Here is a 24,133-nt window from a genome sequence, read left to right as displayed (position 1 = left end):
ATACGTTTTGAGCTTTATAATTACTAACGTTCATAATCATTTCATCGCTATCTTCAGCACAATTTGCAGTTTCGATTATTAAATAAAATATAGAAAATAATTTTCTGAAACCGAAGTAAAACTGTGAAGGTGTAACAGTATATGCCGCGCCATTTAAAGTTCGAATTTGTCCAAAAAAATTCTCTAATGCATCCTGATTCAACCTTCTTGTGAATAAGAATTTTATATCTGGCTGAGTGCTTTGAATATAAGTCCACAGTGACAGCAGAGATTTCATATTAAGTTTCCAAAACTTAAAAACATGTGTCTTATTTGTGATATCGTTTTCTTTTTTTGAAAAAACTTTTAAACTTGACAAATAAGCAAACATTTGTTGCAAAAATTGTATTTGATGCTGTGCTCCAGTAAAAGAAGCTTGTCTACTACTTTTCTTATCTGTTAGTGTGGAGGAGTTGAATAGATCAAATAAACTATCAAAGTTTTCAATAAATTCGACGGTCGGCAATACTGTTGCTGGTAAAATGTTTAAAACATGTAATGTATTTAACGCAGATGCCACCGTAGCACTCAAGGTCTGAACAGCATACTTCATTTTCATTCGATCAAATCCTGATGGTTGAATGTGAGTATCTGTTAATTTATAAGCTAATCGATTTGATTGGTCTTTATCGTAATTGTAAAGAGTAACAATATGACCCCACGAAATTTGTTGAGCATTATAGTTAATGTCATTAATATAAAAATTATTTCTTGTAGCTTTAATTAAATGTGGTGGATCAGCGAAATAATAAATACGTTCATCATCAATTGTAAAATATGGTTTTTCGAGAGTTACACCAAACCGCTTAATCATATTTTGACAATTTGTGCCCATGTCTGTGACAAGTACAAGAACTTTTAATCCGATATTTTGTAATCTTCTGATCGCTTCTTGTATAGCATTTTGTATGTCTGCTTCCTTAAAAGTTGAATTCCCTAGATAAAAAGCGATTGGTTGTTTCCAACGTTTACAGACACCTCTTATCATAATTACGGCCGCATTACATGCGGGCAACAATGTATTTTTAGATTGAAAATTTTCAAATCCAATAACCTCATCACGACTAATATTATAATAAAGATTTGCCTTCAAAGCCATTTCATCAATACACATTACACATAACCTGTCCAGTGACGTAAAATTGACAATTTTTCTCTTAATCATATCGAAAATGAAATCATGAAGTCCAGGAGATATCTGTAATGATTCAATTGATCGCTGCAGAGTTCTCGGACTTGGTAATATTAGTTTCTTGCACAATACTTTGTAACTCTTTGGACTACTGAAATATAATATACTAAGACAAAATTGTTTGAATTGCAGAGAGTATTTTCTACCTTTTATTGATTGTGCACTCAATTTAGCTTGTTCCTTTACCAAGGCTGCTATAGAAGGAGATAAAAACTTGTTAGTTAACTGACCATAGTATTCTAAATTCTCCTTTATCTTTGATTTTTTAAGTGAATTTTTCAACTGTTCTTTCAACTTTCTGTTTTCTCGTTGCAATGATATAATTCTTCCTTTCAATTTATTCTTCCTTGGTGTATCGTGAGACAACGTCTGAGGCATTTGTACTTCTTTACTCACTACTTGTACAATGTCAATTTCCTCTTTTGAGGTATTACACTCTGTCATTAGCATCTCATTACCTATTAATAACAATAAATACTATTAAGTTTTGTTAATTGTATGTTTACATTGTATTAATTACATTGTGATTATTATATTAAACGTGATTCTCTTAGTAATTTATTATTAATCCATTTTTCATCACAATCATTAATCTATTTTGAATTGTTATACTTATATGTTTTTTTGAAACTTACTACAATTCTTGTTTCTGTCTAAGGCCGGTATTCATAGTCGGATCTTATATTTAAGACCGTCTTAAGTGTATCTTCAGATACTCCGTAGCCAATAAAATGATCTATACAATATCTGTAGATAAACTTAAGACGGTCTTAAATATAAGATTCGACTATGAATACCGGCCTAATTCCATGTTTTCATATAATGATTTGTTTCTTTCTAATTCCTGCAATTCCTCTCTCAATACTGTATCCTCTGTGATAAAAATCTTTATTAGTATCAGTTAATTGAGTACAAAGTAAAACAAAATGTGTATATACATGTGTGTGTGTGTGTGTGTGTGTGTGTGTGTGTGTGTGTGTGTGTGTGTAATATACAGTGTATATATATATATACTACCTATATATATATATATAGGTATATATATAGGTAGTGTGTGTGTGTGTGTGTGTGTGTGTGTGTGTATATACTGTATATTACCTACACACACACACACACACACACATGTATATACACATTTTGTTTTACTTTGTACTCAATTAACTGATACTAATAAAGATTTTTATCACAGAGGATACAGTATTGAGAGAGGAATTGCAGGAATTAGAAAGAAACAAATCATTATATGAAAACATGGAATTAGGCCGGTATTCATAGTCGAATCTTATATTTAAGACCGTCTTAAGTTTATCTACAGATATTGTATAGATCATTTCATTGGCTACGGAGTATCTGAAGATACACTTAAGACGGTCTTAAATATAAGATCCGACTATGAATACCGGCCTTAGACAGAAACAAGAATTGTAGTAAGTTTCAAAAAAACATATATATATATATATATATATATATATATATATAGGTGTATATATATAGGTAGTATATATATATATATATATATATTTACTGTATATTACCTTGTGGAATAATGCAAGTGTCACTATTTGCCATAACATTTGGAGTGATTGCATTGGGTATAGCTCGAGGCAAGAGTCTACTTTTTATATCATTGAGATACATGTTTTCATTGAAATGAACACTATAAATGCGATAATTTTTGTAAAGTTCTTCAGCGGTTCTATTAATCGTTCGATTGCAAGCTTTGATCCATAATTTTGACCTTTTGTAAAAAAGCAATAAAAGCAATTGTAATATCATTATATTTACTATTACATCTATTCACATCTTTATTTACAGAAATATTTTACTTACATTTCTGGATCTTTTGGAAAACGAAAAAACTTTATTCCTGAATTTCGTTCAGATATGTTCTTACAATGACACAGGAAAATCCACCTTTACCCATTATTATTTTAAAATAGGTGATACACTAAACACAAAAAAACACTAAAAATGATCTTCACTAAAATTATTTCAGCATCACTTATGTAATGATTAACGTAATGAGAAATTAATAATATCACAATATAACCTACAAACATGCAGTATACTTCTTGACACCGCCATATTCTGGATAGTACAGTTGACGCATGCGTCAAGAAATACTATACGAAGAATTTCGCTGACTGTCGTAACTGGTTATAGTTAAACTGTGTCGAAACGTCGTTCTAATAAAGAGAATTATAGCCAGTTGTGTCGAATATTAATCGTACTCGTTTACTGAAATTATCTACTGGCGGTGTTAAGAAAGAATTTTGGCTTGTTTATTATTATATTCATATGAACAATTGTTCAATAACAGTTTTTCATTTATAGTTTTTATTAATTCATATATTTAATAATAAATATATATATAGGCAAATCGTATATATTATTATTATTAAATATATGAATGAACTATATATATATATAGTCAAATCGTATATATTATTATTAAATATATGAATTATAATAACAACTATAAATGAAAAACTGTTATCAAACAATTATTCATATGAATATAATAATAAACACATAACAATATCTGAAACGTTTTACCGGCATTGTGTATAACCTACAATTGTATGTATTTTACTTACAGATGAAAAGAAATTTTCGAATCATTTTCTTTCATAAGTTGTTGCCAATTTTTCCTTTTTGCATTAATGCGATTGCTACATTCCGACACAACACAATAACTCATCGTACATGTAATTTCAGTATCACAACTTTACAAAACTTTATCGAGTATCATTCGGGCGATGTCGAGAACAGCCGAACTCGCCCGATTTGCCAGCAGCCTCTCCTTACCGCAAATCTCAGAACCCCCCTTGCCTAAGTTCGTAGCATAGGCTCCGTCCATATATTCCTATGTCAATGAGCACCAAGCTCCTAAACCATAGTATTAACTAGTATGGGCACTCTGTCATTTGTTTGGCTTTGCGTTGATCCCTTCTGCGCATTGCCATTTTTGTGAAAGCGACCAATGGGACAATTGTTATATGTGTAGTAGTGTAAAATCAGTGAGTGTGTGACACGCTTTGACGAATCAAATGTTGGATGGCCTACCAAAAACATGGCGGAATATCACGTCAATTAAGATTATCAAGAACTAAAAGATCAAAGGACCGATAGAGAGTGTCCATACTAGTTATACCATAGTGTAACTAGTATGGGCCATATCATGGTGTAAGTATACAAGATGAAGCATTGCGCATAATGGCGGACAGAACCAATCAGAAGTGGTCCAAAATGAAAGCGGGGATTCGAATGAAATGGTTTTAATAAAATGAAACAGTTATTTGCCAAATGAAAACAATTGTATTTATAAATGATGGATATCTCAAGGACAACAACATACAATTGAAAATAAACTGTTAAAATATAAAACAAAAACAAAACATCTTATAATAATATGTTAATAAAACTCTGTCATAAAACATAGAACCTTATATTAATATGTTGCAAATGTGTTTAGTCTGTCTATTTTGGTGTGTTTTTTACTTGAGTTATTAATTTTTATATCTTTATTTAATTTTCGTAAGCGTATACGTTCGTGTACGCACCAAACATGCAACAACCTCTTTTGGAAAACTATTATTTGTTTTCATGCATACAATTTGGGTCAATTTATCAAAAATTACACTAAAAATTTAAAATGCCGACCTGTGTTGTAAAGAATTGCAAAAATCGGACATATGTTCTTTTTCAACAAAAAGTTAAATTTTACTCTTTTCCGAAAGATCCAGATGTAAGAATAAAGTGGTTAGAGGCTTGTCAGAGAGATAAAGATTGTACGATAAAACATGGTATGGTATTAAATACTTATATTATTATGATATATACAGGGTGTCCCGGGTTTTAACCGACAAACTGCGGGAGCATATTCTACTAGTGGAAATAAGAAAAAATTCTTATATCGAGTTTGCTTAGAAATGCTTTATTACAAAGTTATAAACCAATATTGAAAAGAAATATGAGATAAGTAACAACGGAACATAGTGTAGAATTTGGAAGGTCGAAGATGTTTATGTTATGTGTATTCACATGTATTCATGTTCACTATGTTGAAACGATTCAGTATGATTGTTACTTTCACAACAGTAGCTGTTAGATTTCAATCGTCGTGTCAACTTGCAATTACTATCAGAATGCCAAGTGTTTTCAAATGAGGAATACATTGATATTCATTTCGTTTTACCAATTTTGATGGAAAATGTGCCACTGCAGTTTCGCCAAAACAGCTGGATACAGTTAGACGGTTGTCCATCGCACTATGCTAAACATGTTAGAAACTGGTTAGATGAACATTATGCTCATAGGTGGATTGGTCGAGGAGGACCGGTTTTCTGGCCTCTAAGATCGCCCGATTTAACGCCTCTTGATTTTTATTTATGGGGAACTTTAAAAAATAAAGTTTACAGTACAGAAGTAATCTCCCTTGAAGATTTAAAGCAACGAATTATGTAGATTTAGCGAACAGCTGGTAGTAAGATGTAAGCACTGAGTATAAACCGCACTTTGGTTTTAACTGATTTATTTGATGGAGGTTTACAAGAACTTCACAATTATCACTGATCGAGACTCGAGACAATAGATTCGGAATATCGAACTCGTTTCCAATACACCTCGCTAGCCCGCTTACCGCGGATATCTGAGCGACAGCCGCTGCTCAGCTGATTTCGGTTAGGAGCGGGGAGCGTGCGGTGAGGAGAGCGTGTTGTGACGAAAAAGTGAGTTCGCGGCTTGGAGATTTCAGCCAGGACGAACGCGAACGGAAACGATAATATAATAACTAACGCGAATTGGGCGAAATCGATATGCAGAAGAGAACATTACCGTCCGCCTCAGGGGCTGGGGGGCCGCTGAATTCATGGTAGGACGATGAATACCCGATTTAATGCAAGGGTTTTTTTTTATGAAAGGCTGAGACCGGAGCGCGAACGCGATGATTAATGGAAAAGTTATGCGATATTAGTTGGCGATTGGAAGTCGGCAAAGTTTGTGTATCGGACGCTTGAACGTGGATGTGGCGGTGCGTGCGGTGACGACGCGCACGAGGTTGTCCTTGCCCAGGTGAGTCTCGACGACGCGTGCGAGCGGCCATTTGGACGGAGGCAATCGTTCGTCCACGATGAAAACGAGATCGCCCTTCGCGATTTGTTGTTGGGGTCTTTGCCATTTGTCTCGAGCCTGCAAGCGTTGGAGGTATTCCGCCAACTAGCGCTGCCAGAATCGATCGATTAGTTGCCTCAACACTTGTCAGCGAGTTAGCCGGGAGGTTGAGACGTCATTCAAGGAGGGCTCCGGGATCGTGGCGAGTGGCTCACCGATAAGAAAGTGTCCCGGTGTCAGTACCTCGAGATCTTCTGGGTCTTTTGAAATAGCGCAAAGAGGTCGTGAGTTTAAGATGGATTCTATTTGAGTCAACAGCGTACTGAATTCCTCGTAGGTTAGCACTGCATCTCCTATGATCCGTTTGAGGTGGAATTTCGCTGATTTTACGGCAGCCTCCCATTTGCCGCCGAAGTGAGGTGCAGCGGGAGGGTTAAAATGCCAGGCGGTGCCGTCGGTGGATAGAGAGTTGGCAATTTCTACGCTTTCCTTGGAAGCTGCCTTGAAAAGTCTGCGGAGCTCGGCGTCAGCACCCACCAGGTTTGTGCCGCAATCGCTGGTGAGGATGGCGCAGATGCTCCGACGGCCGGAGAATCTTTTGTAGGCCGCGAGGAATCCCTGGGCGGTGTAGTCCGTGGCCAGTTCGAGGTGAATCGCGGAGGAGCAGAAGCAGACGAACACCACAAGATATCCCTTGTATTGTCGGGCGGCGCGTCCTCGCCAAGTACGAAGATGGAAAGGGCCGGCGTAATCCACGCCGGTGTGGAGGAATGGGCGAGCCGGTCGCACTCGAGGCGGAGGGAGCTGTCCCATCATCTGTTGAGCGGTTATCGCGCGATGTCGAGTGCATCGGACGCATCGTCGGATGTGGGAGCTGACCGGAGCGCGGCCTCCTAATATTCAGTAGCAGCGACGAAGATTGGCGAGCGTAACCTGGACGCCACCGTGTAGGATGCGTTGATGAGCATCGTCGATTAGGAGCGCGGATAGTTGGCAGTCGCGAGGATGGATGACGGGATGTTTAGAGTCAGAGTCGAGCAGAGAATTCTTAAGGCGTCCGCTAATGCGAAGGCCTTCGTGGTCTATGAAGGGCGCGAGCTTGAGAAGAGGATTGGCGCGAGGAAGAGGATTTCCTTGTGATAGAAGGTCGATTTCAGGTTTGAAGAATGCTTGTTGCGTCTCGTGCACCCAAAAGCGTTCAACGGAGCGAATTTCCTCTGGTGTTAGTGAGAGTGTTAAGCAGGGAGTTCTCTTGAAGCGAAGCGCGCCGCGTCGTATCCACGCCGTTATTCGGAGCAGGCGATTCAGACGCGAATATTGAGTGATGAGGTCCCAGCATGAGTTTACGGAGCGGCGGGTCGTGGTCATGAAGGAGCTGGATCGCCGCAGCTCCAGGTCGATGGAGTGATCGAGCGGAGGAACAGCGGAAGGCCAGGATACCAACGGCTGCTGAAGCCATTCGGGTCCGTACCACCACAGTGAGTGAAGGAGAAGACGATGCGGCAGAAGTCCCCGCGAGGCGCAGTCGACTGGATTATCCGTGCCGGAGACATGATGCCAGTGTGCATCCGGGACCGTTTCCTGAACTAGCGCGACTCGATTGGCGACGAATTCGCCCCATTGGCAAGGTTGTCCTCGGATCCATGCGAGACACACACTCGAATCGACCCAGAGATGTACCGGGGCAGTGTGGAGATCGAGAATTGTTCGGATTCGCGACACGAGTTTGGTCAGTAGAACCGCGGCGGAGAGCTCGAGGCGTGGGATCGTTTCTTGATCGGCGCGACCTTGCTCTTGGCGGCGAGTAAGGTGACCTTGGCGTCGTCGAACTCAGAGAAGGTGCGCAAGTAGACCACAGCACCGAGAGCGTTTTGAGAGGCGTCTGAGAAACCGTGTAGTTCGACGACGGATGTGGAAAGGGTGTGAAGCCAGCGCGGAACCGAGTACGAGGAGATGCACGGGAGATCGTGGCAGAGTTCGGTCCAGGATTGCGCGAGCGAGTCAGAGAGAGGTTCATCCCAATCCACTTGGGCTTTCCATAGTCGCTGGATGATGATCTTTCCCGTGATGGTGATCGGGGAGAGCCAGCCGAGCGAGTCGAATAGCTGAGCGACCCGAGAGAGAATCAACCTTTTGGTGGGAGTAACAGAAGGATCGAGGGGTTGGAACCGAAAGTGGAACGTGTCGGAGTCTGGATTCCACGTGAGACCGAGGGTTCGAGCCTCCGAGTCGAACTCTAGCGTGGTGGTTGAGTGGTTGGCGGTGACGTCTTCGATGATTGTGTGGTCGTTAGTGGACCATTTCTGGAGCTTGAAACCGCCCGCCATGAGGAGCTGTGAGACTTGGTTGGCCTTGTCTCGTGCGAGTTGCGGCGTATCCGCACCGGATAAGACGTCATCGACATATGCTGAGTTCAGGAGCACGGGAGCGGCTAAGGGGAACCGGTGTCCCTCGTCGTCGGCCAGTTGACGTAGTACGCGGATAGCCTGAAAGGCAGAACAGGCTAGGCTGTACGTGACCGTGCACAGGAGGAATATGAGGAGGGCTCCGCTTTCGCTCCACAGGATGCGCTGGTAATCGCGGTCGTCGGGGTGTATGAGGATTTGCCGGTACATCTTTTCGATGTCAGCGGCGAATACGAAGGCGTACGTTCGCCATCGGAGTAGAACGGCATCGAGATCCTGCTGCAACTTTGGACCGGTGTGAAGACAGTCGTTGAGGGAAAGATTAGTCGTTGTTTTTGCGGAGCCATTGAAAACGACTCGGAGCTTAGTGGTATTGCTGCTCTCGCGCAAGACTCCGTGATGCGGGAGATAGACAACGCGCTGCGTCGGATCGTCGTCTGATGGAGCGGGACACATATGCCCCAATGACGCGTACTCGCGTAGAAAGTCAACGTAAAGACCGCGAAAAGTGTCATTTCGGCGCAGCTGTTCGCTCACTCTGTCGAGGGTGCGAAGCGCGACCGAGCGGGAATTCTCGAGTTCACCGAGGTTCGCGCGAAACGGAAACCGAACGATATATCGGCCGGTTTCGTTGCGAGAGTGGGTCTTGCGGAAGTGTTCTTCACATTCTAGCTCGTCCGCGGTGAGGTGTTTGCGCGATGCAGGTTGAACTTCTTCCTGTAGCCAGAATCGTTGGAGCTCGTCGTTCAATTCAGAGTCGGCGCGCGTGGATAGAGTGATTCTTGGAACGGGAGTCGGTTCGGACGTCGCGTGCGCGGCTGGTCCAGACACTATCCATCCTAGCGCGGTGCTTTGAGCGACGGGTGCGTCGTGAGGTCCTTTGCGAATGGCCTCGTGGAGCAGAGATCCGTATATATCGGCTCCGAGGATGATATCGATGGGGCCGGGAGTCGCAAATTCCGGGTCGGCGAGTGAGAGATCACGGAGATGGTTCCACGAGGAGCAGGCGACTTGAGCGGCCGGAATTTTCCCGGTTAATTTAGGGAAAATAAAGGCAGAGATAGTGAACGACGCGTCCGGGCAGACTAGAGATTGTAGACGGAGGGAGGCCATGCCCTTGGAGGTCCCGAGGTTGTTGACGCCGACTCCGGCGAGAGAGAGAGAGAGGCTCGTCGGCGAGGAAGGCGCGTGATTTGCACGAGTGACTCCCGTACGAGTGACACCTCCGATCCTTAGTTGAGGAGAACGCGAACCACGAGGCTTGGATTGGCGTCTGAGAGAAGACGTACTCGAACGGTAGCGAGGAGGACCGGCGGAGTGCTTTTCGTAACGTGCGACGAGGCGAGATGAGCAAACGCCACGGAGCCGGCGTTTGTACCGGGCGGCGACACGGACGCGTTGTTCTGAATAGCGGCGTTTGTTTGCGGCGAAGGTGAGGCTGCTTCGCGATGAAGTAGCGTGTGATGCTGTTTCTTGCAGCGACGGCATCGTTTGACGCTGCGGCAGTCGTTGAGGCGGTGAGCACCGAGACAATTGAAGCATAAGCTTTTCCGCAACACGAAGTCGTGTCTGTCGACGACGGATTTTGTCGCGAAGTCCGGACACGACGCGATGTAGTGAGCGGATGAGCAGAAGGAGCAGGTCGAATTGGTTGCTACGGCGGCGAGCGCTCTTGCCGATGCTTTTGGCTTGGAGGCTGGCTTTTGGCCGGCGGCGACCTTGCTGGATGAGTTTCGCGAGCCGACCGCTTCCAGAGTGCGAAGGCGACTTTCTAGGAAGAGCTCAAGTTGCGAGAAGTTCGCTAGCTCGGTGGACTCGCCCAAATGCAGTTCCCAGGCCTCAAGGATTTTGGGATCCAGTTTTCTCGCCACGAAATAAACCATAAGGACGTCCCATTGCTGGACAGGGACACCGAGGGATTCGAGAGCACCCAGGGACTCCTTTACGGTGGCGAGGAGGTTCTTGAGGTCCGTGCAGGTCGCCTGGGTGAGCGGTTTCAGTTCGAAGAGACGATTGAGATAAGAATTTACGAGAAGACGTTTGTTTTCGTAGCGAGAAGTTAAGGCTGTCCAGGCTCGTGCGAAATTCTCTTTAGTGATGGCGATGTTGGCGATGAGTCGAGAGGCGTCTCCGGAAACCTGGCTCCTGAGGTAGTGCAATTTTTCTACCGCGTTGATGTCGGAATTGGAGCCAACCATGGAGTCAAATAAGTCGCAAAATGCTGGCCATTCGTGGTAGTTCCCGGTGAATTTGGGCAAGCAGATCTTGGGCAGGGATCGGGAGGAGCTGGAGCGAGCGACGGAGTCGTCAGCACCGTTGCCGTTTTGAGCGGGGACCAGCGACTCCCTTAGCTGCAGAATCGATGACGTAGACGCGAAATAGTCTTCTTCGCACGTGCTGTACAGATTGTCGGTGAAATAGGCGAGTTGGCGGACTTCGTCCGTTAGAGCGCCTACCAATCTTTCGTGGTTATTTTGGAATCGCGTCCAATTGGCCTCGAGGGTTTTGATCCGCGCGTCCAGCGTAAACTTGTTCAATTTGTCGGCTCCGAGCTTCTTGGTGTTGACGAAGGCACTGGCGATTCGACCATGGAGGTCATGTTGTTTGTCGACCGTGGATCCGACTGTTGACATAGCTGATGTTTTGAGCGGGTTCTGGAGCGTTCGAGAGGGCTTTGGTCGGACCGGGGGATATTCGCGATACCCGGATCCGCGTGGACACTCAAGGCACGAGAGACTAGATGAGACGATGAAGTTGCACCGCACTGACACGGGTTTTGGCACTATAAAGCACGTGCACGCACGACTCGTCCGGCACACGAGCGTTGCTCAATGAACGAGTCCGTCGGATCACGAGGTCGGAATTCGAGAAGTTAGTTGTCCAGCAATCCGGCTCGAAGGACCATTTTATGTAGATTTAGCGAATAGCTGGTAGTAAGATGTAAGCACTGAGTATAAACCGCACTTTGGTTTTAACTGATTTATTTGATGGAGGTTTACAAGAACTTCACAATTATCACTGATCGAGACTCGAGACAATAGATTCGGAATATCGAACTCGTTTCCAATACACCTCGCTAGCCCGCTTACCGCGGATATCTGAGCGACAGCCGCTGCTCAGCTGATTTCGGTTAGGAGCGGGGAGCGTGCGGTGAGGAGAGCGTGTTGTGACGAAAAAGTGAGTTCGCGGCTTGGAGATTTCAGCCAGGACGAACGCGAACGGAAACGATAATATAATAACTAACGCGAATTGGGCGAAATCGATATGCAGAAAAGAACAAATTACTAATTCAGTTACTGAGATGCAACAAAATTTTCAGGAATGTCGTACTGTAACAAATTCTGTACTACGTCGATGTCTAGCTTGTATCGATGTGCAAGGACAACATTTTGAAATGCGTCACTAAATCATTGCGTAGATAATTTTTATTTTTGTGAAAAAATCCGTTGTTACTTATCTCATATTTCTTTTGAATATTGGTTTATAACTTTGTAATAAAGCATTTCTAAGCAAACTCGATATAAGAATTTTTTCTTATTTCCACTAGTAGAATATGCTCCCGCAGTTTGTCGGTTAAAACCCGGGACACCCTGTATATATAGTAACGTAACGAGATATAGTATAGGTTAGAATTGTACTTTCATTACATACCATGTTTTATCGTACAATCTTTATCTCTCTGACAAGCCTCTAACCACTTTATTTTTACATCTGGATCTTTCGGAAAAGAGTAAAATTTAACTTTTTGTTAAAAAAGAACATCTGTCCGATTTTTGCAATTCTTTACAACACAGGTCGGCATTTTGACAGTTCGGCACAGTTTGGACCACTTCTGATTGGTTGACACTGCGCATCCACCAGATTGCTTCACCTTATATACTTACATCATGGGCCATATTAGAGTCTATAGGTTTGTTCGCGTCGCATGCTCCAGTACACCAGGGAGCACTTGGGTCACGGATAACATGACAGTATTGGAGCGCGTTGGGGCGAATAGGACCATGTGGAGTAAAGTCTTGTATACACGATGCAAGAAATTGGACAAAGAAATTGAACCAAGTTCTTCACGCAAGAACCAATGTCTTGTATAGATTCAGATAGCGCTAAGGTAGAAAACGTCAGAAAATGGTGAAGAAAATAATCGATCTGTGATTAAGGAGATGCTGGAGCTGCTAGTGAACTTTTTCGCGATGGTACTGCCATCGCACAATATTTGCATAATAAAATGTTTTTTACAAAAATTTGGCAATTTGTACGCACAAAATCGCTGTTGAGCAGTGTTTGCACACAATTAAGGAATATGAGACTGCTTTTCGAAGTGACTTTAGAAGCGTCATAAAAGATAATTCTGTGTTCTCCTGTATTCTAACCTCTAATCCTAAAGGAAAACACAGAATTCTCTTTTATGACGCTTCTAAAGTCATTTCGAAAAGCAGTCTCATATTCCTTAATTGTGTCTAAACACCGTTCAACAGCGATTTTGTGCGTACAAATTGCCAAATTTTTGTAAAAAACATTTTATTGTGCAAATATTGTACGATGGCAGCACTATCGCGAAGAAGTTCACTAGCAGCTCCAGCATCCCCTTAATGAAGTAATGAAAAAATGAATTGATTTTGGTTATGCGAGAAATAAAATCGATAGGTAAGTGACAAAGTAAAAATTGTCTGCCTAATCACAAAAAATAATCGGTAAATGTGAAACTCGAATACGAACTGAATTAGTTCCCAGTGAGAAATGACTCATCGATCGACGTCGAAACGATGTCGAATCGACGTTGATTTGACGGTTTCGACATCGATTCGGCATCGTTTCGACGTCAATCGACGAATTATTTCTCACTGGGTTGCTCACACATTTATATAAGCCTGGAAAAAATAATGTATATAACTATGTACATACTTTTGCAGATGCTTTATGATTTAAAGAATGAGCTCAGCAAGAATAAAAAAATTAAAAAGACTGTTGAGTCTTGCAACTATTGTTGTGGCTGTGGAACATAAAATAAAGCAACGTGAAAAACAAAGACGAAAAAGAATACATCGGAGATGGTGGACTAGAGACTGGATTCTACGAAGAGAACTGCAATTAAGAGGGTCTGTTCATTTAGCACACAGTGAACTTCTCCATGAAGATGTACAGTCTTTTCAGTCATTCTTCAGGATGGTTCCGCATTTATTTAACATTCTATTGGATAAAGTATCTCCATTTATTCAAAGACAAGACACAGTTATGAGAAAATGCATTCCACCAAATAAAAATTATCTTTGACTTTACGATATTTAGCAACTGGGGAATCATATCGCAGCTTAACATTCACAACAAGAGTACCTGCTTGTACTTTATCAGGTATCATACCAGAAACAGTCAGAGTAATCTACGAGGTATTGAAAGATGAGTATTTGAAGGTAAATATTTAAATTATAATTTTTATTTTCTAGTACAAAATATGTCATGAATACTTAACGTAAAACACACAATATTGTAGACTCCAGATACAGAAGAAGAGTGGAATCATGTTGCTGACGACTTTTTCACACAATGGAATATGACAAACTGCATCGGTGCATTAGATGGCAAGCATATTCAGTTTAAAGTTCCTCTGAGCCAAGGATCGTTATACCGTAATTATAAAGGAACTGACAGTATAGTCCTTCTGGCAGTAGTAGATGCAAGTTACAAGTTTCTGTATGTTAATGTTGGAGTAAATGGGCGAGTGAGTGATGGTGGAGTTTTTCGAGATAGTGACTTATTTCGATTACTAGATAGTCCTGTAAATCCATTGAATATCCCACCAAACAAACCACTCCCTAGGATGACTCAACCAGTACCACACGTTATTCTAGCAGATGCTGCTTTTCCTCTTCTCAATAATATTTTAAAGCCATACCCATTCCGGAACATGACGCACAGTGAACGTATTTTCAATTATAGACGACTTTCTAGGGCTCGTAGAGTTGTAAAAAATGCCTTTAGCATTTTGGCAAACCGATTTCGTGTACTGCAAACTACAATATGTTTACTGGTTGAAACAGTACAAAATGTAACTTTAGCTTGCTGTGCATTGCATAATTTTCTAAATAAAGAGAATCCATTTCTTAATAGAATAACAAATGTCGATGACATTAATTATGGCTCATCGAAATATAATAATCAGTTACAAAGTCTATCCGTAATTAATGTTCGTCCAAGCCGAAATTCTCTTCATGTACGTTCAACGTGTAAAGAATATTTTAATACAGTCGGTGCAGTTTCTTGGCAAGAAAATATGTTATAGGAACATAAGTATATACATAATTTCCTACTATTATAATATATATACTTTTCATATAATATACATAACTTATATATAATATATAAAATTTTCTACTATTTTTATAACGTGAATCTAAGCAATGCGGGTTCTTTGTGATTCAAGTATTTTGAAACAATAACACAGGACTACAAAATTGTTTTTCAATTTACACAAACTAGACCACGTGTACTATACGTATTTTGGGTCGCTGAATTCGAATCTGTTGCCCGTTTTTGCCCATCATGTCTAGATTTTCTGTACATTGCAAAAAATGTTGTCAACCCCTTAACCCTTAGAAGCACACATATTTCCTCCCGTTTAATTTTCATGAAATTTGGTACCCGGGGGTTTCTGGGGTCGCTGATCACGAATTTGAGGTCAAAATTGAAAAAATACAAAATTCGAAATGTTGATTACAAAATAATGATTTTCTCAATTTTCTACACTTATGGTCGGCCACATTGGATCCGCCATCTTGAATTTTGGCAAATTGTGACTCAAGATTCGTAACCAGCGACCCTAAAAACTCTATGTGTTCGTCCGAACGCGTGCGACGGTATCTTCGACCGATGCGCGATACACGCGGAGCGAAACGAAATAGGAGCCGGTACGTTTGGACCAGAACGACGAGCGAAACGAGACGGTACGGAAAAGAATCAGGGAACACTGAGGATAGGGTTTAAAAAATAGACTGTATTTCGTATTGAAAAAATAAATATGTGCGGAACAAACTCTGAATATTAAATTAAGACCCAATATTCGAGAGATTTTAAATGTAAGAAACCGGAATCGCGGCGTCGAGCGTTAGACGCGGATCGGAAATCTTCTGGAGATCGGCCGACCGATCGCGCGAGACGGAGATCTTGAACACGTCGAACCGATTTTTGTCACACCAAAGCGGACATCTTAAGAACGCGGAGTCGGAGATCTTGAATTCGCGGGGCGGAAATCTTCTCCGAGACTCGACACCGTTCTTTCGATCTCTCGATCCAAAACGCACTCGAATTTGAGTACTAGGGTCACTCGCGACGGACGTTGAGCGAGTACGAAAACGGTTTTATTATGAACTGTTCGGACACGTCTTACCGCTACGAGGGTCGGAAATAAAATCATGTCCGAGCAAACCGGACCGCAATTGCTCTCTTTCTTTTTTTAAACATTGGAAATGCGAAACAAAATACATGGGAATTTTCGGAGTTATTTTGGCTGTTGCCAACGCAGATTGATTCAACGAGACCTAAGGTTTCGTGGATATGCTCCGCGAAAACTTAAGACTCTGTTTTGAATGCCTTACGTGAACACTATGATACCAAATTTGAAGAGATTCGGTTTATTCGCTGCAATTTCGGTCCTCCATGTTGGATCCGCCATCTTAGATTTAAAAAATTTTTCCATTTTGACCTCAGATTTGTCATCAGCGACCCCAAAAACCCCCGGGTACCAAATTTCATGAAAATTAAACGGGAGGAAATATGTGTGCTTCTAAGGGTTAAGGGGTTGACAACATTTTTTGCAATTTTACAGAAAATGTAGACGTGATGGGCAAAAACGGGCAACAAATTCGAATTCAACGACCCAAAATACGTATAGTACACGTGGTCTAGTTTGTGGAAATTGAAAAAAAGTTTTGTGGTCCTGTGTAATTAGGTTGTTGTCAATTTGTTTTATTATTTATGTTGAGGAAATTGACTCTTTTGAAAAGCCCGCGTTATTATTTTAGTTACCACCTCATTTGTATTTCTTGGTTGAGGGCGTTTTATTGTCGTTTTTTGTTTTTCTCCCCCCCTTCTAGCTTTAGCGCTCAAGAACGTGTAAACGTATATTTTACAAGTTTTTGTTCAGAAAATATATCGCAATTAATCACTATAATCCTTTGTGAAAACCGATTTCTATCCGAACCTTAACAGATTATGGGCCCAGGCATGTCGGGTGGTGTATTCTTTGTGTGATAGTTTTCGTAAAAAAGTGAGCAAGCGAGCGACGTTCTTGACATAACCTCTAACCACGTAAGCGAAGGATTAGAGGCAGAAATTATGGAAAACGAACTCGTCAAAATTACACATCTGAAGAGAGCGGAAAATTGGGCTTCGTGGAAATTCCAAGTTCGTGTCATTCTCAACGCCAGCGGTGCATGGAGCATTGTGAACGGTGAAATAGCCAAACCCGAGGCAGTATCGAATGCAGGTGCCGCAACCATGACAACGTACGAGAGAGATACAGCAGCATGGTTGAAAGCGGACCGAATCGGACAAAAAGTTATAGGGACATCGGTAGGACCTCAAGCCCTCCTGCACATCATAAATTGTGAAACCGCAGCTGAAATGTGGAACAAACTGAAATCTGTGTACGAACCAAAGTCGGAAGTGAATATACACATGCTACAACAAATATGGTACAACGCAAAGATGAGCCCCACAGACAGCGTCGCGTCTTACATCGCGAAACTAGAGGATACAGCACACAAACTCGAGGTCATGGGTGAGAAAGTTTCCGATAACATGATTATAACAAAGATTCTCATGACTCTGCCCCACAGCTACAATCATTTTGTGAGTGCATGAGAGTCAACTGCTCAAACTGACAAGACGCTGGCAAATCTCACATCCAGACTCGCCATTAAGGAGATGAGACACAACACTGGAGAAAACTCAGAGGGAACCGCTCTCGCTACGAACAAATTTCAGAAAAAACCAGGAAAAGGAAAAGGTAGAGGCAAAGGTGTTGTGAGGCCAGGCAAATGTCACTCGTGTGAAAAACCCGGTCATTGGGCAAGAGAATGTCCTGAAAAGAAAAAGAATCCTAGTAACGAATCAGGCAACAAAGTGAAAGGAGATGCACTAGTGGTTGAAATTTTAGCATCCATAACAGAGCAGTACGAACATAAGGACGCGTGGTTCCTGGATTCAGGGGCAAGTGACCACATGTTTGCCCGACGAGAATGGTTCATTAATTTTAAGGCCCTTGAAGAAGAAATACCAGTGCGTATCGGTGATGGAAAATACATACCTGCAGTCGGAAGAGGCGACATAAACATTCTCGCATTCGATGGTCACCTGTGGAGTGAAAAACATCTCTCTAATGTGCTTTTTGTGCCACAGCTCAAATACAATCTGTTTTCAGCAGGAGCAGCATTAGACAAGGGACTGGAATTGCAGTTGAACAACCTGGGGTGCAAGTTAAAAAGGAGTGGAAAGACTGTCTTACAAGGGGAGGCCACAACCTCCGGTCCACCGATTTCGATCGGCTTTAACATACTGGCTGGGGGACATCCAAAAGTAACTCGTGTAAAAGGGTTTAGGTCACTACGCCTTCGTTTTTGAAAAAATCGAAGTCAAAGGTCATGACGCCGGATCGGTTTTGGACCTAGGGGGATCGATAGATTGCTAAAAAACAAGCAAATTTTATTAATACATATCAGATCCGCAAACTAATAATTTTCGCGAAATCGAGGAATTAGTGATTTAAGCGCGCCGCTTATATATCTAAAGAGTCGCACCGATTTCAACCGAAGTGGCGGCGTAGCGGTTAAAACGCTTGCCTGCAGAGCTGAACGTTGCGAGTTCGAGTCTCCCTTACGTGCTTTTTTTTTCAAGTGAATAAATTAAAATAGTACTGAAACTTCAGGTAAAATCGAATTTTTTAATTTTTGACACTTACAACGTTTGACAAAATCTTCAATTATTGTTCGAATGCTAAAAAACAAGCAAATATATAAAATAGAATATATAATATAATATTATATAATATAATCAAAAAACCTTCCAATTCGCCAGTAATGATAATGTTGAAAATGTGGTTTATTAATGACTGAACGTATCCGAGGTTGATCACCGTGTGACGATGTAAAGTCAAAAATAAAGTCACAAGCGAGTGTATCAAACACTCATCAAACTATCGTCGTAAATATTTGATAAATTTTCGGTATCCTTATGTGAGTTCACGGAACTCATATTATGCTTAATAAAAATCATTTCGGCTATCTCTCTCTTACGCCGATGGTTCTCATGATGTAAAATTTCAATATCATTCCAGTCAAATTCATGGTCCAATCCATGTTTACTAACGACCGAGAGACTATTATCGCTTTTATTAATATTAGCCCTATGTTCTTTCATACGTATATCAACATGTCTTTTTGTCTGGCCTATATAGCAGGCATCACAATTGTCACAGTCAATCCTATAAACAACACACTTGTTATGTCCTTTTAACAATTTGAAACCCTTTTACACGAGTTACTTTTGGGTGTCCCCCAACCAGTATGTTAAAGCTGATCAAAATCGGTGGGCCGGAGGTTGTGGCCTCCCCTTGTTAGTTGGAGAGCGAAGAGACAAGCTCTACTGTATTAAGTTGAAGGTTATCCTTGAACAAACAGACCCTGAAGCACAAGCAGCAATATGCACATTTCGTGATTGGCACGAGCGGATGGTACACCAGAACGCAAGGCATGTGAAGAAATTTTTGAAGCAGGCAAGCATCGAGACATCAGTTGAAAAGGAATTCTTCTGTGAATCATGTGTCGTAGGGAAGATGCATTGAACCCCTTTCCCAAAGAGTGAAACTAAGGCGCACGAGGTTGGAGAACTCATTCATGCGGACCTATGCGGACCCATGCAGGGAGATTCAGTGGGAGGTTCGCGTTATTTCCTACTGCTCAAAGACGATTACTCTCAGATGAGGACAGTGTTTTTCATCAAACAAAAATCCGAGGTCAAAAACTGCCTTACCAATTTCTTTAAACGATGCGAGAAGATTTTGCCACACGGTGTCCAAACTCTAAGAACAGACAACGGGCTTGAGTTCGCCAACCGTGAGATCGGTGAACTAACAAGAAGTCATGGAATAAGACATGAGAAGACCGTACCGTATAGTCCTGAACAGAATGGGGCAGCCGAGAGGGAGAATCGAACCGTCGTCGAGGCAGCGAGGACACTACTACATGCGAAGAGGCTGAACATCAAACTGTGGGCAGAAGCTGTCAACAAGACTGTGCATGTTCTGAATAGGACAGGACCGAGCTCTGTGAAAGGGAAAATACCTTACAAGCTATGGTGCCAAAAGCAACCCGATATTAGCTATCTGAGAATATTCGGAGAAGAAGTGTTCGTGCATACGCCCAAAGAAAAAAGACAGAAATGGGACCCAAAAGCCGAAAAAGGATTGCTGATCGGATACGAAGAAGAGACAAAAGGATACCGCGTCTGGTTCCAAGAACAAATGCGGGTCCGTGTTTGCAGGGATGTCAGGTTCACAAATCGTCGCCACGATGAAAAAGAAGCGGACGACAGCAATTACATACTCCTGGAAACACCGAAAAGAGAATTAGCACCAGAGGAGATGGCAAACATCGATGTCGAGGGATATAACGAGAACGAGGAAGTGATCCATGAGATTGAAAACGATCAAGAGCCATATGCAGTCCAAGAGGATCGAGAAGAACAACTGCATGAATTCGAGGACGATCAAGAAGAATTTTACGAAATTGAAGACGATTCAGAAGTGAACGAAGATGCGGTGGAACAGCATCGTGGATATAACCTACGAAATAGAAATGTAATCCAGATACCCGGAAAATACAGAGACGCACAGCTAAGTGTCAGCTGTCCAGCTGAGAGTAACGAACCATGTACGTACGAAGATACCGTGAACTGCGATGAAGGGGCCTTATGGAAGCAAGCCATGGACGAAGAAATAAGATCACTCGAACAGAATAATACATGGACACTCGTGGATCCCCCAGACAACCAGAAAATCATCGACAACCGATGGACGTTTAGGATCAAAAGAAAGGCTGATTGATGGCAGCAATCGTCGCTTCAAAGCAAGACTCGTAGCTTGAGGCTTTACCCAACAATATGGCATCGATTATGGAGAAACGTTCAGCCCCGTTGCAAGGTTTGACTCCATCAGAGCTATTCTTGCGGTCGCAGCGTGCTGGAAGATGAAACTGCAGCAGTTCGACATTAAAACAGCATTCCTGCACGGTGATCTAGAGGAGACGATCTTCATGAGGCAGCCGATAGGCTACGACGACGGAACCAAACGTGTCTGCAAACTAAACCGAAGCCTATACGGTTTGAAACAGGCTTCGCGCTGTTGGAACAAGCGGTTTACGGAATCATTGAGCAAGTTTGGGTTAAAAGCAACAGAAGCAGACCCATGCGTCTTTACATCGAACGAAGGAGAATCTCGTTTAATTTTGGGCATTTACGTTGATGACGGAATAATCGCCACGACGGACGAAAGACGGACAATTTCTCTGTTGCAGGAACTACGGAAGGAGTTCGAGGTAACAACCGACGCAACGGACATATTCCTTGGTCTACAGATCGAGCGAAAAGAAAGCGGCGCCATATTCATACACCAGGAAGCGTACACGAACAGAATTCTGGAGCGATTCAGAATGGAAGCCGCCAATCCGGTGGCCATACCAGCAAACAAGTAGCACGAGGTATCCGAGGCGGAGAGCAGGGAAGCCGTAAACGTACCCTATCGACAGGCGGTCGGGAGCCTGATGTTCTTGTCTGTGACTTCGAGACTGGACATCACATACGCTGTCAATAAGGCCAGCCAATTTCTCGAACGGCCTCAGAGGGTGCACTGGAATGCAGTCAAGCGCATCCTTAAGTACCTTAAAGGTACATCACGTTACGGACTCTACTTCGAGGGTGGGAGTGACACGAAGATCCTTGCCTACAGCGACGCCGACTACGCCGGAAACATAGGAACCAGGAAATCAACAATTGGCTACGTTCTGAAGCTTGGATCATCAACAATCACATGGGGCTCGCAGCGGCAGAAGATAGTAGCACTGTCGACAACTGAGGCCGAGTACGTAGCGGCCTGTCAAACAGTCAAGGAACTGATTTGGATGAAGAGACTGCTTCGCAGCCTGACGCCCACGACACAGAAGGCTGAACTCCATGTTGATAATCAGAGTGCTCTGAGATTGATAAAAAAACCCAGAGTTCCACAAGCGGAGCAAACATATAGACGTGCGATACCATTTCATATGAGATATGTACGCATCGAAGAAGTTTACTCTGGAATACATACCTTCAAACGAACAGCAGGCTGACATACTCACCAAACCGCTTACCAGAGATATATTTCAGCGACAGAGGGACATGCTATGTGTCCTAGATAAATCAAGCATACTTTAAATTGCGAGGTCACATCAAGTGGTCACACAGGAGTGGAGACGATATCGTGCAATAGGCTTTCCAACAAGTCAAAGTGGGAGTGTTGAGGAAATTGACTCTTTTGAAAAGCCCGCGTTATTATTTTAGTTACCACCTCATTTGTATTTCTTGGTTGAGGGCGTTTTATTGTCGTTTTTTGTTTTTCTCCCCCCCCCCTTCTAGCTTTAGCGCTCAAGAACGTGTAAACATATATTTTACAAGTTTTTGTTCAGAAAATATATCGCAATTAATCACCATAATCCTTTGTGAAAACCGATTTCTATCCGAACCTTAACAATTTACTTTTAAATAATTACAACGTAACTTTATTTGGCAAAAGTAAACTACTAGAAAATAAACTGTGAGAAAAAAACAGAACATTAAAATATATGTAAACATACATAAAACATGTAAACATAACATGTATAAAAAATAAAGATAAATTAATGTAATCGATATAAGTAGTATAAAATTATTGTTAATCATTTTAAGTTTAAGTTTTATGCATTGCCTGCATCCAACACTTCTTAAACGAGATGTAAAATATCAGCTTGTACTCTTCGTAAACGTCGTTTATCTTTTATGCACTTTAGTTCAGACTTTAAAAATAATATCCAATGATGAAGCCCATCATCTTCATGATCATCTTTGTTTATGTCTTTCAATACAGTGTTAACGTTTGTCCAAAATGCTTCACTAGTATTTTCCTTTGATTCTATTTTCTTTTTTTTTCGGACACTTTCTTTACCCGATGTCAATTGTAAACTAGACACACTGGAAGTGTCAGAGTGTACACTCTGTATTTCGAATATTTCTTCTGTTTTATTATGTGAAGTAGACGGTGTTGCTGAAGAATTTATAGTCTTAATAGGGGCTGAAAAATCTGAAAAGTAAGACTTAGTTGGTAATTTATTGTAAAATAAAATAGATTAGTGCATAGATTCATCTTATACCAATAATTTTTTAAATTTATTCAAATAAATAAATTGTTTTTACCTTTTTTTGGTATATTATGACTGTTTGATCCCAAGACTCTTTGTACATCCACAAAACATAAGTCATCCACATCCTCATCATATTCACGATCTTGAGAGGATGAAAATGTATCGACATATGATTTTGTCACAATGTTTTTCGATATAGAGGATTCGCCTTTTCTGGATGCTATATGAGGTGCCAAGAAGCTTAATTCTTCAAACAGCCACCATGTTGGTTTGAATACGTCATCTGTACCAGCTCCGCTCGATTTAGATTTTTGAATTTTATTAATTTGCTCTAAGTATTGTGTTCCTAAACTGGCGATTTTTTTCTTTATTACATCTATGCTAACTATATATCCAGTCATTTCGTGGAACTGTTGAGCTATTGTTTGTAGAGCTTTTAATCTTTTGTCTCGGTTATGGTAATCCTCGCTTTTTTGTACGTACAAACAAGGATGTTGCTCGTACAACACCAACATTTTGGTTTGCTCTTTTGTTAAGTCCATACTTCCTAAAATATAGATTACTTGAATAAAATAAATCAATCTACTAATTATAAAAATAATTTAACTTCTAGAAAAATATGATAAAATAATATTTAGTAAAATCATACTAGATTGAGACTCGGTGATGCCAAAAATCGCACTCTGTAGCATGTGGTCGCGAGATCGTCGTGAAACCATTTCCATTTCATCCGGTCACATACTACCGCATGCTATAGAGCGGCAACATTGGATTGATTTCGTCATTTGTATAGTTAATTTATAACTTCAAGAGCTGAATAACTTACAGTTTATTATTACTCAGGTTAATTTATAAATTTAAGGCGTTCTTACCTTATAAATCAGCGTTTTTAATATATAAAATGTAACATGTTGCATTTGACTTTTCGTGCAATTTTCCAGTTACAATGTCAACACAAAGACTTG

At 41.5% G+C, this 24,133-nt stretch overlaps 5 protein-coding genes across 5 annotated transcripts; 1 reads left to right on the top strand and 4 right to left on the bottom strand.

Moving 5' to 3' along the window:
• Positions 1–5,748: 5,748 nt before the first annotated feature.
• Positions 5,749–7,718, bottom strand: LOC105281527. The gene has a single exon (XM_026973155.1). The coding sequence runs from the start codon at positions 7,157–7,159 to the stop codon at positions 6,491–6,493; it is 669 nt and encodes a 222-aa protein (XP_026828956.1). The 5' UTR covers positions 7,160–7,718; the 3' UTR covers positions 5,749–6,490.
• On the bottom strand, positions 7,244–9,861 carry LOC105281528. The gene is made up of 2 exons (XM_011342807.2): positions 8,084–9,861; positions 7,244–8,000 (listed from the first exon to the last, which is right to left on the bottom strand). Exons 1-2 carry the CDS (start codon positions 9,859–9,861, stop codon positions 7,244–7,246), a joined length of 2,535 nt encoding a protein of 844 aa, XP_011341109.2.
• Positions 9,862–9,980: 119 nt separating this feature from the next.
• On the bottom strand, positions 9,981–11,381 carry LOC105281529. The gene has a single exon (XM_011342808.1). The coding sequence runs from the start codon at positions 11,379–11,381 to the stop codon at positions 9,981–9,983; it is 1,401 nt and encodes a 466-aa protein (XP_011341110.1).
• A 2,652-nt stretch (positions 11,382–14,033) lies between these two features.
• Positions 14,034–15,025, top strand: LOC105281530 (putative nuclease HARBI1). Its single transcript, XM_026973288.1, has 2 exons — positions 14,034–14,156; positions 14,237–15,025. The coding sequence occupies exon 2, from the start codon at positions 14,297–14,299 to the stop codon at positions 15,023–15,025; it is 729 nt and encodes a 242-aa protein (XP_026829089.1). The 5' UTR covers positions 14,034–14,156; positions 14,237–14,296.
• A 6,837-nt stretch (positions 15,026–21,862) lies between these two features.
• LOC105281524 lies at positions 21,863–23,925 on the bottom strand. The gene is made up of 3 exons (XM_011342800.3): positions 23,818–23,925; positions 23,221–23,715; positions 21,863–23,107 (listed from the first exon to the last, which is right to left on the bottom strand). The coding sequence occupies exons 1-3, from the start codon at positions 23,891–23,893 to the stop codon at positions 22,752–22,754; spliced, it is 927 nt and encodes a 308-aa protein (XP_011341102.1). The 5' UTR covers positions 23,894–23,925; the 3' UTR covers positions 21,863–22,751.
• Between the last annotated feature and the right edge of the window lie 208 nt (positions 23,926–24,133).

The sequence above is a fragment of the Ooceraea biroi genome, chromosome 10 (assembly GCF_003672135.1).
Source record: "Ooceraea biroi isolate clonal line C1 chromosome 10, Obir_v5.4, whole genome shotgun sequence".
Classification (NCBI taxonomy): Eukaryota; Metazoa; Arthropoda; class Insecta; order Hymenoptera; family Formicidae; genus Ooceraea; species Ooceraea biroi.
This window is presented reverse-complemented; position numbering and strand designations above follow the sequence as displayed.

Excerpts from the sequence above, each read along its gene's own strand:
- LOC105281527 (XM_026973155.1), bottom strand. The coding sequence starts at position 7,159 with ATGATGGGACAGCTCCCTCCGCCTCGAGTGCGACCGGCTCGCCCATTC.
- LOC105281528 (XM_011342807.2), bottom strand. The coding sequence starts at position 9,861 with ATGGCCTCCCTCCGTCTACAATCTCTAGTCTGCCCGGACGCGTCGTTC. Across the intron at positions 8,001-8,083 it reads GCCTCGAGCTCTCCGCCGCG|TGTGTGTCTCGCATGGATCC; the intron begins GTTCTACTGACC and ends GGTCGATTCGAG.
- LOC105281530 (XM_026973288.1), top strand. The coding sequence starts at position 14,297 with ATGACAAACTGCATCGGTGCATTAGATGGCAAGCATATTCAGTTTAAA.
- LOC105281524 (XM_011342800.3), bottom strand. The coding sequence starts at position 23,893 with ATGGAAATGGTTTCACGACGATCTCGCGACCACATGCTACAGAGTGCG. Across the intron at positions 23,716-23,817 it reads CATCACCGAGTCTCAATCTA|GAAGTATGGACTTAACAAAA; the intron begins GTATGATTTTAC and ends TCTATATTTTAG. Across the intron at positions 23,108-23,220 it reads TCATAATATACCAAAAAAAG|ATTTTTCAGCCCCTATTAAG; the intron begins GTAAAAACAATT and ends CTTACTTTTCAG.
- LOC105281529 (XM_011342808.1), bottom strand. The coding sequence starts at position 11,381 with ATGTCAACAGTCGGATCCACGGTCGACAAACAACATGACCTCCATGGT.